General features: G+C 45.0%; 1 protein-coding gene across 1 annotated transcript; it reads left to right on the top strand.

Moving 5' to 3' along the window:
- Positions 1–192: 192 nt before the first annotated feature.
- Positions 193–14,690, top strand: flii (FLII actin remodeling protein). The gene is made up of 31 exons (XM_086170508.1): positions 193–340; positions 2,078–2,188; positions 2,848–2,919; positions 3,147–3,227; positions 3,501–3,748; positions 3,863–3,966; positions 4,476–4,651; positions 4,912–5,069; positions 5,241–5,325; positions 5,848–5,995; positions 6,126–6,256; positions 6,486–6,593; positions 7,023–7,127; positions 8,030–8,209; positions 8,734–8,816; positions 8,960–9,034; positions 9,230–9,313; positions 9,421–9,592; positions 9,774–9,881; positions 10,078–10,269; positions 10,839–10,937; positions 11,034–11,123; positions 11,237–11,376; positions 11,486–11,705; positions 11,804–11,958; positions 12,051–12,111; positions 12,190–12,318; positions 12,417–12,523; positions 12,602–12,707; positions 12,797–12,862; positions 13,348–14,690. Exons 1-31 carry the CDS (start codon positions 278–280, stop codon positions 13,480–13,482), a joined length of 3,792 nt encoding a protein of 1,263 aa, XP_086026634.1. The 5' UTR covers positions 193–277; the 3' UTR covers positions 13,483–14,690.
- Positions 14,691–16,012: the final 1,322 nt, after the last annotated feature.

Below are 16,012 nucleotides of genomic sequence, written 5' to 3'. Positions count from 1 at the left end.
CCGAGAAAAAATAACAGAGATGCTCCTTTGCATTTCTCTTATTATAGGTTACCACCGGAGGGCGTCGATTTCCCACCGTTAAAAAGTGATATCATTCCGCATCGGTGGGGGGCGGTAATTTAGCTGAGACGCTGTTTGGTTGCTGCTATTTAGAATGACGAAGAAGGGCGGCAGCTCAACCCAGCCGTCCACTGGCCGCTGACTTACCAAAATAGATTGGTGACGGCGGAGCGTAGAACTCAAATAGAAGGGGCAGAGCAGCTGATATCACCCAGAAATGGCTGCCACTGGAGTTCTTCCCTTTATAAGAGGGGTGGACCTCAGTGGGAATGACCTCAAAGTAAGTAAATCAAACGAAATTCGAGTTTGCTACTCAGCGACCACTCCTCTTTAGCTGTACCGTACTAGCTAAAACGATCCAATTTGAGGACCGGGAACCACAGGCGGCGGTGGCTACAACACTAGCCCTAGCTTTGGGCGTTAGCCATTTGTCAGATATTAGTCATGGACAAGTAGAGTCAGCCACAGGTTCCTCGCTCGAGTTTAATTTTGCGGGATAAGTCGTGCGTTGCCAACGTTTTTGCTACTTCCTCACTGTTTTCCCAGCCAGTGGGTGGTAACGTAACCTCTTTTTCAATGTCACTTTAGCTTGCTATGCCCCAATGTTGACTGAGTTTACTGGTTGTGTCCCACCACATCCGTGTTCTGAGCGTTTGGGTTACAGGACTTTATCCACTATTTTGAATGATTAACTTGTGCAGTGATTGCAGCTCCACTTGTCCCCTAATATCTGACCCTGCAGGCTTTGTTTCAAACATTTGGAAACAAGCAGTGACAGTTGTTATCATCCGGCCTCTGTGTGGATCCACTAAACTATCTTTGTAACTGCTAATTTATTACAACTTCTAAAGTCCAAAAGGTTCAGAAAATGTTGTCAGGGAAAAGGTCATTTATCAACTGTGCTGCAATCACACTTCTGCTACTTCATAGGATTTCATCACCAAAATATGTGCTGTGTTAAAACATATTTATCCTTAAGTGAGTCTTTTTTTTTGCTGTGGATGGAAGTGAATGATGTTGCTACATCCTTCCCTTTTCCCTTAAACTGAAACGCATAACGTAATGGTGTTTGCAGAAGTACACCTAGTCACTGTTGTTGTTGTTGTTCATCTTTAAAGTTCAGCCTCAAGAGCAATGTTTATTCACAAGAGGGATGAAAAAAAATAGGTAGAGTTCTTAAGAGAAGTGTACAGAGAATGGAGTTCATTCTTTAGTGAACTGAGTGAAATTAAACATGAAAAGCAATGGCCGAATAAATAAATTAGAGCTCTATAAACTGATCCAAAAAGTATATAAGGAATTGTTTTGAACAAAAGGCACTTAAACAGTGAGGATTTCAGTCTGGCAGACATTTGGTCCCAAACTGTGATGATTAAAAATCCACTTACTTTTGTTAAGTTGTAAACCTTGGCACTCCTGGTAGACCACCCTAGTGTTGAATTGTTAAGTACAGACATGCCTGGTATATATCTTGAGCCAGTGCACTTTGGGGATTTCAAACCTGTAATAAAACATTTCAATCTTTTCTTTGGCATACTAGCAGCTGCATGCAGGGATTTAAGAACCATGTCCATGTGTTTATATTCTTGTCCAGAATGCCTCTGTCGATGTGTAAAAATGAAAACATTCCAAATTCATACTGGTTCTTTCAGCAAGGTCCTGTTTAAGGTCCACAAAGGTACTCAGATCTTTTAAAGATAAAATCGAAACTGTATTTCTTTTGTCCTTTTGTTATTCTCCTCTTTATTTGATCTGTTTTTCCCATTGATCCAAGATAAATGTCAGAACTCTGGTCAGTCGATTTGAAATATAAAATTTTGTTTGTGGTGATGGTTAGTCACCCAGGTCATGGTACTCACTGATAGAACTGATGCTGGTATTTTCACCGGTAAGACCTCCATGAACAGCCTAACAAACATGAACATTGCAAAAATCACTACTGCTTTCTATGGAGGTGATTTTTGGTTCTTACAACATTTTCCATTCTCTTAACTTTTTTCTTTCTCTGCATCCACAGGGCGGTTACTTCCCTGAGCACATCAAGTGTATGAGCAGCCTGCGATGGTTGAAACTGAACAGGACGGGACTATGTTACCTCCCAGAGGAACTCTCTTCTCTACAGAAGCTGGTGAGACATTTTGTCCAACTTTGGTTTGACTTGGTGTCCCTTCACTTTACATAAATAACATCTATCATTGTTGTGCTCTCTTTTATAATGTGCCCTTAACTAAATTGCCATCTTGAGTTTGTCATCAGGCAGGTTTTATGTTCTGTCTTGTGGTTAATGACACAATCTAAAATCCCACGTTGTTCAACAAAGCAGACAGCCAAAGAAGTTGTCAATCACTACACTGATTACCATAATATTGCCCATTTCTGATGAAAAAGGGCAAAACATCAGATTTGCTGGTTGTTGCAGTTAATTTTTTATTTATTTTTTTTGTATGAAGAGCACACACAGCCCTGCTTTTAGTCTCCGTGTCTATAGTAGGATCACCCTCACTGAAACAGCTTTTAACTGGCCCTGGTGAAAACGCTCCTGTGCTAACGTGCATTATCTTTCAAAATGAAGCCCAATAAGATTCATATGTTACTGTGTGTATGGAGTTATCTAACGGTGTCTCTTTATCCTGTTTCCTTTCTCTTCATTCTATTTATAGACAAATTGGATGTCATCCTTTCACAGAAAGCAGGACACATTATTTTTAGACATATTTATCACATACACAATAATGCCTCATTGTTGCGTATGTCTGCACAACCAACAACTGTGTTCTTCATCCTTAGGAACATCTTTCAGTGAGTCACAACAGTCTGACCACCTTACATGGAGAGCTGTCCTGCCTACCGAACCTGCGGGTAACTTGAAAGACACACACGTGCACTGCACAATTCGCATTCTGTTTTACGACCTCAAGAGAAGTGATCATGATTGTGAATCATTTGTCATGAACTTTAATTCAAATGCTTCCTACTGTATATGTTTTCTGGCAGGTTCAATCCAACATTTTTGATTGTTTACATATATAAAGTGGTGTAATAGAGTTTACCGGCAGTCTCCTAAATGTTTTTGACTGTGTGTGCAGGCAGTGGTTGCCAGGGCCAACAACCTGAAAAACTCTGGAGTCCCAGATGACATCTTTGAGCTGGATGACCTCTCTGTGCTGGTTAGAATCTCTGCCCATCTCTGCTGCTACTCTGCATAACGCTGGAAAAAAAAAACTGATTCCACCTACAGATAGTCCAACCTCATGCTATCTTTATCATCCGTTTTTGAAAATGGCTCCACCAAATTACAGCCTTAGATACAGAACAGATCAGTTTTTTATCCACTGGATTCCCCTGAATAAATTGAAAGAAAAGATTGACTTTACAAATGAAATGTTAATGTCAGGCTTGGACGATTTCAGCTCTTCACCGATTCATTTCTTCTCTTGCAGGACTTGAGCTACAATCAGCTGACGGAGATCCCCAGGGACCTGGAGAACAGCAGGAACATGCTTGTACTTAATCTGAGCCACAACGGTATCGACTCCATCCCCAACCAGTTGTTCATCAACCTGACAGACCTGCTTTATCTGGACCTGAGTGACAACGAGCTGGACTGCCTGCCCCCCCAGATGAGACGCCTAGTCCACCTGCAGACCCTCATTCTAAACAACAACCCGCTGATGCACGCCCAGCTCCGGTACTCTCCTCTGTCACATTGCTCCCTGTTCTGTCTCTTGTCAGAAATTCTTTAGTGGTGGGAAAACATAGCAATGAATTTATCTTGTGCGTGTTTGTGTGTGTGTGTGAGCAGCCAGCTGCCCGCCATGGTAGCATTACAAACTCTACACCTGAGGAACACTCAGAGGACCCAGAGCAACATGCCAACCAGCCTGGAAGGGCTGACACATTTAGCAGGTAACCACACAATCACCCACTCTGTTCCCATCAGGCTATAATTAGAAAGCCCTTTCCACCTGATAATGATATCATTTATTTACCTTTTGTTCTAACCACTAACTTGAAAAATATTTAACTAATGATGGATATTGTTATTTTAAACCATGGTTACAGATGTTGGTTTACATATTGTCACATACCAAAGCTCTGAGGAGAAAAAAAAAAAACAAAAAACAATTGTCCGGTGCCATAAATGTCCTGTAAAGGGAAAACATTTCCAAACTTCTAAAACATCTTGTGAGTATTTTCACACTGCAAAAGGACCCGACTTAAGTCTGACGGTTCTTTGGTCTGGACCCTCATCTTGGATGGTTTCACACCTGTAATTTTGGTCGGATCAAACACGAGTCTTAGCCCAAACTAACTTTGTATTACATTTAGGAATATTTTCCTTTGCTTGTTTCTGAGCAGCACACTGACGCATACTAATTATTCATATTGTGTCTTATTTTACTGCCGCTTCCCAGATGTTGACCTGTCATGTAATGATCTGTCTCGGGTGCCGGAATGCCTCTACTCGCTGGGCAGTTTGAAGAGACTGAACCTTAGCAGTAACCAGATCTCAGAACTGTCCCTTTGCATCGACCAGTGGATCCAACTGGAGACCCTTAATCTCAGTCGCAACCAGCTCACCTCCCTGCCTGTAAGGACAGATGTGTCCCATCTGTTTCTCTCTACCTGTCTCTGGGATATGCATTCTGTGTCATTGCAGTATTTACAAAATGAAACATACAAAAAAAAAATCACTAAAAGTACCAGTTTTGATCATCGGAAATATTGCAGACATGCGTTTTTGTCACCTGTAAATGTTTGAAAAGTTATTCACTTTTTTTCCCCATTTAACTTTTATTTTTCATCTACAACCAATCTGATCTTCAAAGTTTTTTGCGTGTCTTTGTCCAGTCTGCAATCTGCAAGCTGTCCAAACTGAAGAAGTTATACGTGAACTCCAACAAACTGGACTTTGACGGCGTTCCGCCGGGTGTTGGCAAACTCTCCAGTCTCACCGAGTTCATGGCGGCCAACAACAACCTGGAACTTATCCCAGAGGGACTCTGCAGGTGGAGCCAATGCGCCATTTCTCACATACGCAAGCACTTTATCTTTATCTCAAATACAAGTCAAAGAACTATACGTATCGGTGGTGCTTGCTCTTGACTGCTGTGCATTATGAATTTTATCAAACTGCAAGAAACAAAGATTTAGAAGTGCTTTATTTCTGTGTTTTCCAGGTGTGGCAAACTGAAAAAGCTGGTTCTTAACAAAAACCGCCTAGTCACACTGCCCGAGGCCATACACTTCTTGACCGACCTCGAGGTACAACTATTATTGGAGTATTTCGACAATACATGAGTCTTTTTTAAATCTAAAGTTGGTGAAAGAACTCAAGAACTCAGACAACAAGCCGATGAACAGTAACTTTGTTTCCAGTTGCCATGAATAACTGACACTATGGTTCCAGCTTCTCCAATATGAAGTGTTTTAATTTAAATTCCTTAATTTCATTTCTGTAACAGAAGCAACCACACAGAGAGTTCAGCTGATATTGTCTTGAAATGTGGACATTTACCATTAATTTTCACATTTTATCTACTAAGTCATCCATAGATGTTTTTTCCATGGGGATTCATCAGAGCTGATAACACCATGCAAAAGCTTCATGAAATACAAGGTTTTTCAGATCATTTAGACTAAATAAGGAGAATCTTATGTGTTTATTAATGTAAATAAATGTTTTGTTTGGCATCTTTCTGAGAAGTGTGTGTCAACTGTAAGGAAACTAATCTGCTGCAAGTCAATCTCAGTATCAACGGGATCACTCTTCATTTATCTTCGTAGATTCTGGATGTCCGTGAAAATCCAAACTTGGTGATGCCTCCTAAGCCGGTGGACCGAGCAGCAGAGTGGTACAACATCGACTTCTCCCTACAGAACCAGCTGCGACTGGCTGGTGCCTCACCGGCCACTGTAGCTGCAGCAGGTGGAGGTGTGTGTGTGTGTGTGTGTGTGTGTCAGACACACTCGTTTAGTTGAGAACCCACAACCTTTGGCTCTAGCACCCAGCCCACCTGTGTATGAAATCTGCGATGTCATATAAAAGTGGTATTTCTGCCCAGGAGCCAGCCCTAGAGACCCCCTGGCGAGGAAGATGAGGCTAAGAAGGAGGAAGGATTGTTCTCAGGATGATCAAGCCAAACAGGTCCTGAAGGGCATGAGTGACGTGGCTCAGGAAAAGAAAAACTTGGAGGTGAGGATATTGGGTTGAGAGGGGTGAGTGAGGCTTGTTGCCAATAATCCACCCAACTTTCACATCATCTTGTCCAGTTCCTTGTTGTAAAAAATATCTACATCACTGTTCCCAGTGATGGTCAGACACTGGGGTTTGGTTTTGAAATGAAGAAGATTCATGTGTTCATAAAGTGCAAACACTAGGGATGTAACATCAAGTCCTTCCAACGTACCGTCTTATCGTGCAGGAAAATGGAGATTTGAAATACGGCGATTTAAAGACGCGGCGCTGGGATAAGAGTCTAGAGAAGCCTCAACTGGACTACTCGGAGTATTATATTGAAGATGTTGGACAGGTAATGTGTGTGTGTGTGTGTGTGTGGGGGGGGGGGCTCCGTCTCACTAAAAGATTAAATCAAATAATAAATTGTTATCCAAATCGTAATAATACATTTCAGTGAGCAATGATTGTTCTGGACCCCTAAATTTCTGTCATTTATTTCATACTGATAATTGCATTAGTTTGCATTTGTTGACAGTTCTCAGCCTGGTAGAGTAACATGGTCCTCCTGACAAAAGTGTTTGATAAAGTTCAAGCAGTGACACACATCTCTCATTCAAGGGCCTAAGCAGCTCAGTGACAAAACCCAGGGAGTTTTAATGTATGAGCGTTAACATCGGGTTAAGATTCTTTACTCCGCCACTTTATCAGTTCTCCACCAGAGTTGTGTTTTCTCACTATTCACCGGTCGCATTTAACTGTCTGCCCCCCTCCCCTCCTGCAGGTTCCAGGTGTAACCGTCTGGCAGATCGAGAATTTCGTTCCCATGCAGGTGGATGAAACCTTCCATGGCAAGTTCTATGAAGCTGACTGCTACATCATTCTGAAGGTAACATGGAGAGCATAGTGTTCATGTCATATTAGATTAATATAGGCAGAGAAAAGGCACGTGCAGGTCTTAAAAAATATAGAAATGATCATTTGAAATGATGCTCATGGGGGGTCAGCAACTCCTGCTCCTGTCCCTTTTCAAATATATATGTTTTTTTTCTGAAGTGTGAATGTTGCATGCCTGCCGGTGCAGTCATCTGTAGGCTAGTAGTTTTCATGTGTTCATTTTTATGGTTGTAGTTTTGGCACATGCAAAATAAGCGGGACACTCTCCTCTCTCCTTTGTGCCCAGCTCTGAAAAACGAGAATGGATGTTTATTTATAGATGAAATCCTAGATTCATTGCATTTCATCTGTTTTTAGATGACGTTGACGTGCCGGCTCAGTGCATGGTAATATTCCTCCTCTGATACTTGGGCAAAAGCCAAAATGTTTTCACACTGGATTTCCCTCCTTTTTTGTTGGTCTGGATAGAAATATGCAATCCGTCCAAAAAAATAAATAAATCAGAAACCCTATAAATAATCTCAAGCAACATTAACTTCTCCTTTTATAGTCTCTCCTGTGTATTAAGCTGCCTTAGGCTTTATAGGAAAAATCTAAGTCGAGAAAATAATCTCTGGCCTTGTGCATGCATCACAAGCAGAATGTTCTGGACTCATTTCCACTGTATTTAGCATAATGCCATCATCTTGGGAAGATCTGATTGGATTTTTATACAAAAAGAGAGAGGGAAAGAGCGACCTCGGCTGCCGTTTGAGCCGTGTTTACTTTAAACAGCACATGCTGTCAAATAAGGTTGTACTGAGCGGTCGTTCTGTGACTGAATCGCTCAGGTCTGACGGGGCCGGTGTCCAATACTCCCACCAAATCCTCCCATTCTGCTCTTTTCTACCGCAGACCTTTCTGGATGACAACGGAGGCCTGAGCTGGCAGATCTACTACTGGATCGGCCAGGAGGCCACGCTGGACAAGAAGGCCGGTTCTGCCATCCACGCCGTCAACCTCCGTAACTTCCTGGGCGCCGAGTGCAGGACAATAAGGGAAGAGATGGGAGACGAGAGCGAGGAGTTCACTGCTGTGCGTAGCAAAGCTCTTTTCACTTTCTATTTTCACTATCCTCTGTCCTGGTCATGAAATTTCTTCCTCTATTTTTCTTGCCAACCTCGATCACGCGAGCAAAACACACTCTGGTTTGTTTGGTGTGGGAACTATTGTTGCTGCCGATGAGTAACACTCCAGGAATAAACAGCTTTTTATGCATTGACATTTCCCTTCTTTGTTTGTGTAACAGAATTAGTGGCAAAAAAAATGAACAGTCGTAGTTTATATTTAATTGACCGCAATAGTGGTTTTATTTTAGAATTTATTTCAGTTAATCCACTCATTCACACAGCTCTCTAAGGAGAAAATGTTCTCAACACTCCAATAAGTTCATTCTGATCTTACTCTGGAAATGCATAAAAACTTCAAAAAAATCAAGAGGTGAACGTATTAGTTGGCTGAAAATGTCTGATAAGCACATTTTATTTAAATAGTATTTGCCAGAGTGCTCGTGCTTTGCCCTCATAAGACACCATACACGCTCCTGTCTCACTGTGCAGGTCTTTAATAACGACATCTCCTACATCGAGGGAGGGACGGCCAGTGGATTCTACACTGTGGAGGACACACACTATCCTGTCAGGTGGGCCAGAAGCAACTTCTCTTCTTCAGCTTCTTCTTTTCAAGTTATTATTTCTCATTTGCCGTCATGGTAACATTTCAATATCCCAAGATGTCATACATCGGTTTTATTCTTTGCCCATTGCATGTCTTTTGTTTTATCAGGTTATACAGAGTTTATGGGAAGAAAAACATCCGACTTGAGTCTGTGCCAGTGAAGGCCTCCTCCCTTGACCCACGGTGACTCACACACACCACACACACACACACACCTTAAAAATGTATTACAAGATACACATGCATGTTGAGCATTCTCCTCACAAAGGGGGACTGTTCTGCTTTTCAATGATTTCACTTACTCACTGTCTTTGTGTAGTAACACAATTACTACATTTAACACGACCTTTCCCGGACACTTGTGTGTGTGTTTGGCAGTTACGTCTTTCTGTTGGACACGGGCTTGGAGATCTTTATTTGGAGGGGAGCCAACGCTACACTCAGTGGCACCACAAAGGCCAGGTGAGACATCAGCACCTTCTGGTTTTACCACACCATAATAAACTTTCTCGACCCCCCCCCCCCCCCCCCCTCCTCCAAAGTCACTGATGAGCATTTTCTTCCTTTAGGTTATTTGCAGAAAAGATAAATAAGAATGAGCGTAAAGGGAAAGCCGAGATCACCACTCTGATGCAGAACCAAGAGCCTCCCGAGTTCTGGGAGGTCCTCGGAGGACAACCGGAGGTGATCAAGAAGCACGTGCCAGATGATTTTTCTCCAATCAGACCCAAACTGTACAAGGTCAGCATTCAGATTGTCATCGATCACTTGTGTTGGGTTTTTTTTTTTTTTTTTTTTTTTTTGACCCCTTTAGCCAGTAACATTAGTTCCACGGCAGCTTAGGCATTTCATTGAATATTTGTTAAGAATCCATCGGCCACGAGAAAAGAGGAACAGTCGTGATGGCGCTCTTCCCCTGCAGGTGGGCCTGGGACTGGGTTACCTGGAGCTGCCTCAGATTAACTACAAGCTGTCAGTCGAGCACAAAGACCACAAGATTAAACTGGACACCATGCCGGAGCTAAGACTGGTGTGTATCTTGCCGTCGGCCCGAACAAATGTGACCCTTTTTTTTTTTTTTTTTTTTTTTAATTATTTTAGATCTAATTAATTAATTAATGAAATCTAATTTAAGACCCTGGCTGAGACATCGTCGACGATCGCTCTTTCCATTTTATTTCATTTGCCTTTGTGAGCACCTCCTCTCTTTTACCCGACCCGCCCAGGTGCAGTCTCTGCTCGACACGAAGTGCGTCTACATCCTAGACTGTTGGTCCGACGTGTTCATCTGGATCGGGAGGAAGTCTCCCCGCCTCGTCCGAGCCGCCGCACTCAAGCTGGGTCAGGAGATCTGCTCGATGCTACACCGGCCGAGGCACGCCATCGTCACGCGCAACCTGGAGGGCACGGAGTGTCAGGTAGCGCTTCCTCCTGTCACGTCCGCATTCACGAATGACCAAGTTTCTGTTTATAACGACTCATCACTCCTTAACTGATTCCTCCTCGTCAGTCGATCACGATGAAGATGAATCCACGCCGATGAAGCTCCTCTGTGAAAGCACTGAATCTAAAATTGGATCTTTATTAAAGAAGTCCAGTCAGTGGGAGAATAAATCGAAGAACAAATTCAATATATAAGTTGTCATTAAAAGTCAGAAAAAAAAATGGAAATAGAAAACAACTTTTATTATTAGAGCCCGCTGCTGGGATCAGCAGATTTGTCTGGTTGCTAGGCAACATACGTCGACACAATGTATTAAATGTACGGCCAGAAAAAAATGAATTGGGTACGCGTCTTCTGCATCACTAGAAAAATAAGTCGGGAGATAGTTTGCTTTTATATTCATCTAAATGTTCTCCGGTAGATTGGATTTGGTTTCCTCCATCCCGTCTAGCGCTTCTTTCCGCACTCAGCCTGAAACTTCCTCTTCTTTCATCCCTCACTCTGCAATATTTGTCGTATAACTCACCCGCCTCTCTCCCTCAGGTGTTTAAGTCCAAGTTTAAGAACTGGGATGACGTGCTGAAGGTGGACTACACCAGAGCCGCCGAGACCGTGCAGCAGACTGACAACCTCCACGGAAAGGTGTGCGTGTGTGTGTGAGAATTAAAGGTAGAGTCCCAGCTCCTCAGTAGACGTGTTATTGTTGTTGACACGTTGATGTTTCTGATGTGTTTCCAGGTGAAGAAGGACACGGAACAGAAAGACCAGATGAAAGCTGACCTCACAGCTCTTTTCCTTCCCCGGCAGCCCGCCATGCCTCTCACTGAGGTGACACACACACACACACACACACACACACGTACGCACGGGCTAATTCGGTAATGCGCGCTTGTGTTAGCCCAGCCAGAGTGGAAACCTCCGGGTGTCCCCCTTCTTTCCAGGCCGAACAGCTGATGGAGGAGTGGAACGAGGACTTGGACGGCATGGAGGGCTTCGTACTGGAGGGGAAGAAATTTGCCCGTTTGCCAGAGGAGGAGTTCGGCCACTTCTACACTCAGGATTGTTACGTCTTCCTCTGCAGGTAACAATCATCATGTTCGATCCGGCCCGAATTCTCCGTTAAAATTTTGAATTTTACAAAACATATGCCCCGGACAAATTGCTTTGACCCGTTTTGTCGTGCTTCCTAGGTACTGGGTGCCCGTGGAGTACGAGGAGGACGAGAAGGACAAGGAGAAGAAGCCGGGCGAAGAGGGCGAGCGAGAGGACGAAGAGGACAAGCAGCCGGAGGAGGACTTCCAGTGCGTGGTTTACTTCTGGCAGGGACGGCAGGCCTCCAACATGGGCTGGCTCACCTTCACCTTCTCCCTGCAGAAGAAGTTCGAGAGTCTTTTCCCCGGGAAACTGATGGTACGGCGGCGACGGGAGGCCGGAGCCCCGGGTCGGTCGATCCGTTCCAAATCGGAAAGGCGGATCTGATGGGTTTATTTCTCCGGTGATCCGCTCAGGTGGTGCGCATGACCCAGCAGCAGGAGAACCTGAAGTTCCTGTCCCACTTCAAGAGGAAGTTCATCATCCACAAAGGGAAGAGGAAACAGAAGACGGACTCGGCTCAGCCGTCCCTCTACCACATCCGCACCAACGGCAGTGCGCTTTGCACAAGGTGAGGGCGGAGCCGAGGTAGCGCTCGCCGCCGCCCCGTCCTCCGCTCGATGTTTTCTCAGCTCCCGTCTGAAACGCTCTGTCTCGTTCTAGAACCATCCAGATCGGGACGGATTCCAGCAATCTCAACTCGGAGTTCTGCTTCATCCTCAAAGTGGGTGTTACGACGTCATTCCTTCCGTGTCCTCAAAGCTCCGCCTGGTTCTTCCGTAACGCGCCGCGTCTTCCGCAGGTTCCCTTCGAGAGCACAGACAATCAGGGCATCGTTTACACGTGGGTGGGCCGCGCCGCCGACCCCGACGAGGCCAAACTGGCCGAGGACATCATGAACAGCATGTTCGACGACACCTACAGCAAGCAGGTATTCTGTCCGACTCCCCGCTCGCCGAGGACTCTCCGGATCTGGCCTCTTTCATTCCCGGCAGCGGGAGACGGCTGACCCGTCGCTTTGTCTCCCAGGTGATCAACGAGGGGGAGGAGCCGGAGAACTTCTTCTGGGTGGGGATCGGCTCTCAGAAGCAGTACGACGAAGACGCCGACTATATGAAATACGCTCGTCTCTTCAGGTGAGTGTGATCCCGCGATCCTCCCCCGCTCCTCTCCGCCCCTCCGCTCACTCCACCTCCTCACGCCTCCGTGCACAGATGCTCCAACGAGAAGGGCTATTTCGCCGTGTCGGAGAAATGCTCCGACTTCTGCCAGGACGACCTGGCCGACGACGACATCATGTTGCTGGACAACGGCAGAGAGGTGAGAGTCTCGAGCCGGACGTCTCCGTCCGACCGGACACGTCGGTCACTCGACTCACCCTCGCCTTCCCTTCTCTTCCTGTCCCTCAGGTCTACATGTGGGTGGGAACTCAGACCAGCCAGGTGGAGATCAAACTAAGCCTGAAAGCCTGTCAGGTCAGTCCCAGCCGGAGTCGCTGATTTTTATTTATTTTTTTTGTTTTGTTAGAGTAAGGAGTAAGCAGGGTGAGCATTTGACAGCAACATGGCTGCCACTGCACACTGAGTGTGTTGTCGACTCGTCCGTGACGAGATAGGAAAGTTGTGGGTTTGATACCCATCTTCAACTTTATTTTTTCTTTTCTCGTTATTTTTCGAAACATTATTTTTGATTTATTAAGTTTGTTTTTCACCAGGGGGCTGGAAGGGATTATGTATTTCACTGATAGGGAAATGTAATCAGGCATATAAGCAAACCGAGTCACGAGCTCGATCATGGAAATCAATTAATTCAAGTTATTACTGTAGTTGTTTCACGACAATGTTGGCTTCGTCGTTCGCCTCGTAGGTTGAAACCAAGAAGAGGAAGATTAGTCCGGACGGGTGTGTGTCGATATGTCCGCTGTCCTCGTCTCAGCCGCCCTCCTCTTTCTCCTCTGCAGGTTTACATCCAGCACATGCGCTCCAAGGACTCCGAGCAACCCAGGAAGCTGCGGCTGGTGCGAAAGGGAAACGAGCAACACTGCTTCACACGCTGCTTCCACGCCTGGGGGGCGTTTAAAACCCCGCCCTCGTAGTCGCCCCCCCCTTCACCCCGCCAGCCCGTCTGTCTGTCACGCACGCGTGCGCTCACATTTACATCAGATCAACTTGTAACTCTGCTAGCAGGCTTTGGTTGAACTGCCAGTCCCTCCCACTCCTCCTCCTCCCTCTGCTGCTGCTGCTGCTGCTGCTCACGTCTGCCTGCCGAGTGTCCTCGTCCTCTTCATCGCCACCTTTCAGAACAGCTCAGAAAACAATGTCAGAAGACAAGAAGCTTCCTCTCGTTGGGAGAGACCGCCAACATTTTTGACGAGCGGCAGGTCAAAGACGAAGGGGTCGCGTTCTCAGAACGTCTCTGAACGCATCCACGGGTTTCCCCGCTTTGAGACTCGAGCAGAGGGCGAGCTTTCGCTTCGGCGGCGGCGGCGGCGGACGCCGGCCTCGTGACCTCGGCTAAGGCAGACGGTTCGATTTTACGATTTCTTTTGATTTGTTCGCGTTTGAGAATCGAAACGGGAAACGGCTCATTGTTCTCATGAGGAATGTCGTCTTTACATATCTTATTCTGTCGTGGACTCGACAAGGTGTGAACCCCACGCGCCTCACTGAACCGGCCTCCGTCTCCCCCCTCCGACTCCCTCATTGTTCTGTGGCGGCCTCTTGGCCGGCCGTCGACGTGCCGACAGGAGAGTCTGCCGTTTTTAGACAGACAGCTTGGTGATGTGCAATCAGTAAAACCAGAGCAACGCTAAAACTGTCCTCTCTCTACTACAGGCCGTGCCGGCTCTTAAGGAATTTTCTTGCTTGCAAAGTCCTCGACTTCAGATTTTATATTATTTTCTTTTTAAGGTATTTTCTGGAAAAGCAATTTGAATGGGAGATCTCCTGCACTATATGAGACGTATCTGAGGAGATATAAAGTGGCTCGCTGACCTTGAGTTTCATCGGTTCTCTATCGCTGCCTCGGGTCAGATGTTTGTAAAACCACGTGTATTAACCGCCTACGACACCTCTTATCATTTTTGTTTCTTTATTCTGTATTTTGTGAGTGAGTCTTTTGGAGGTCTGTGTGTTTGAGTCGACACGCACCGAAAGAATTTGCACGTGTGTGTGTGTGTGTGTGTGTGTGTGTGTGTGTGTGTGCGAGTGTGTGTGTGCGTGACTGAACATGTGCACATTCTCCTGATTTCACCTGCAGATGCTTTATTTATGTATTTTATATAAAATAAAATCTCACAATTCACTTTGTCTGGATTTTTTTTTCATCAGCTGATTCTGGAAGATTTAATAGATGTTAGATGTTTCTCCTGCACTCATTCTGGGTGTCTGGCACATTGTAGCCCGAGATGGACTTTATGATGACCTCTACACTCCACTGACGTCATTCTGCCGCAGCTGGTCCTCCAGCTCCTTCCTGTATTTTCTCTTCCCGTGTTTAATCCTCCTGCTCAACTCCCTCTGCACCGCCTTCAGTTTCTCCTTGTTTCCTGACTTAAAGACACTTTTTATGGAGAGCCTTTATGGCTTGATCAAAACTGAGAATTGTTAGGGAAGTGGACAATCCTAGTGGGTACAGTTAATGTACCCACCAGGATTGTTAATTTAACTATTGGTGTTGGTGATGTCTTTGTTATACTGAACAGTTCATCTTCTTCTTCTTCTTCTTCTTTCGGCTTTTCCCTTCAGGTGTCGCCACAGCGAGTCAACTTTCTCCATCTAACCCTATTCTCTGTATCTTCCTCTCTCACACCAACTACCTTCATATCCTCTCTCACTATGTCCATAAATCTTCTCTTTGGTCTTCCTCGAGACCTCTTGCCTGGCAGCTCCAATTCCAGCATCCGTCTACCAATATATTCACTATCCCTCCGCTGTATATGACCCAACCATCTCAGTCTGGCCTCTGACCTTCTCTCCAAAACATCTAACATGTGCTGTTCCTCTGATAGACTCATTCCTGATCCTATCCATCCTGGTCACTCCCAAAGAGAACCTCAAAATCTTCATCTCTGCAACCTCTAGTTCTGCCTGCTGTCTTTCCGTCATTGTAACTGTTTCTAGTTCATACAGCATCGCTGGTCTCACCACTGTCTTGTACACCGTTCCTTTTATTCTGGCTGAAAGTCTTCTATCACATAGTACCCCTGACACTTTTCTCCACCCATTCCAACCTGCTTGGATCCGTCTCTTCACCTCTTTTCCGCACACTCCGTTGCTCTGGACTGTTGACCCTAAGTACCTGAAATCCTCCTGCTTCTTGATCTCCACTCCCTGTAGCCTATACTGAACAATTCATATCTATTGCTTTTTAAATTTTGCCGAAATTACAAAAATATTTAAACACTCATTTCTGAGTCCCAGTTAAATGTCAACAATTCAAATAAAATATAATTTCAGATAAAATGTGTTCACTAAAAATTACCTCAATAAAAGAGTAACAAGGTAGATCGTGAACTTTTAGATTGAACACAATTTCTTTATAAAATAATAGTGTTTGACAAACAAAGCAATGCATCCTTTGAAAATATGGAAAGCAGATTTGTTTGTTTCAGCAAATTCAATAAG

The sequence above is a fragment of the Fistularia commersonii genome, chromosome 23 (assembly GCF_037954325.1).
Source record: "Fistularia commersonii isolate RoL2024-O1a breed Wild chromosome 23, RoL_Fcom_v1.0, whole genome shotgun sequence".
Taxonomy (NCBI): Eukaryota; Metazoa; Chordata; class Actinopteri; order Syngnathiformes; family Fistulariidae; genus Fistularia; species Fistularia commersonii.
This window is presented reverse-complemented; position numbering and strand designations above follow the sequence as displayed.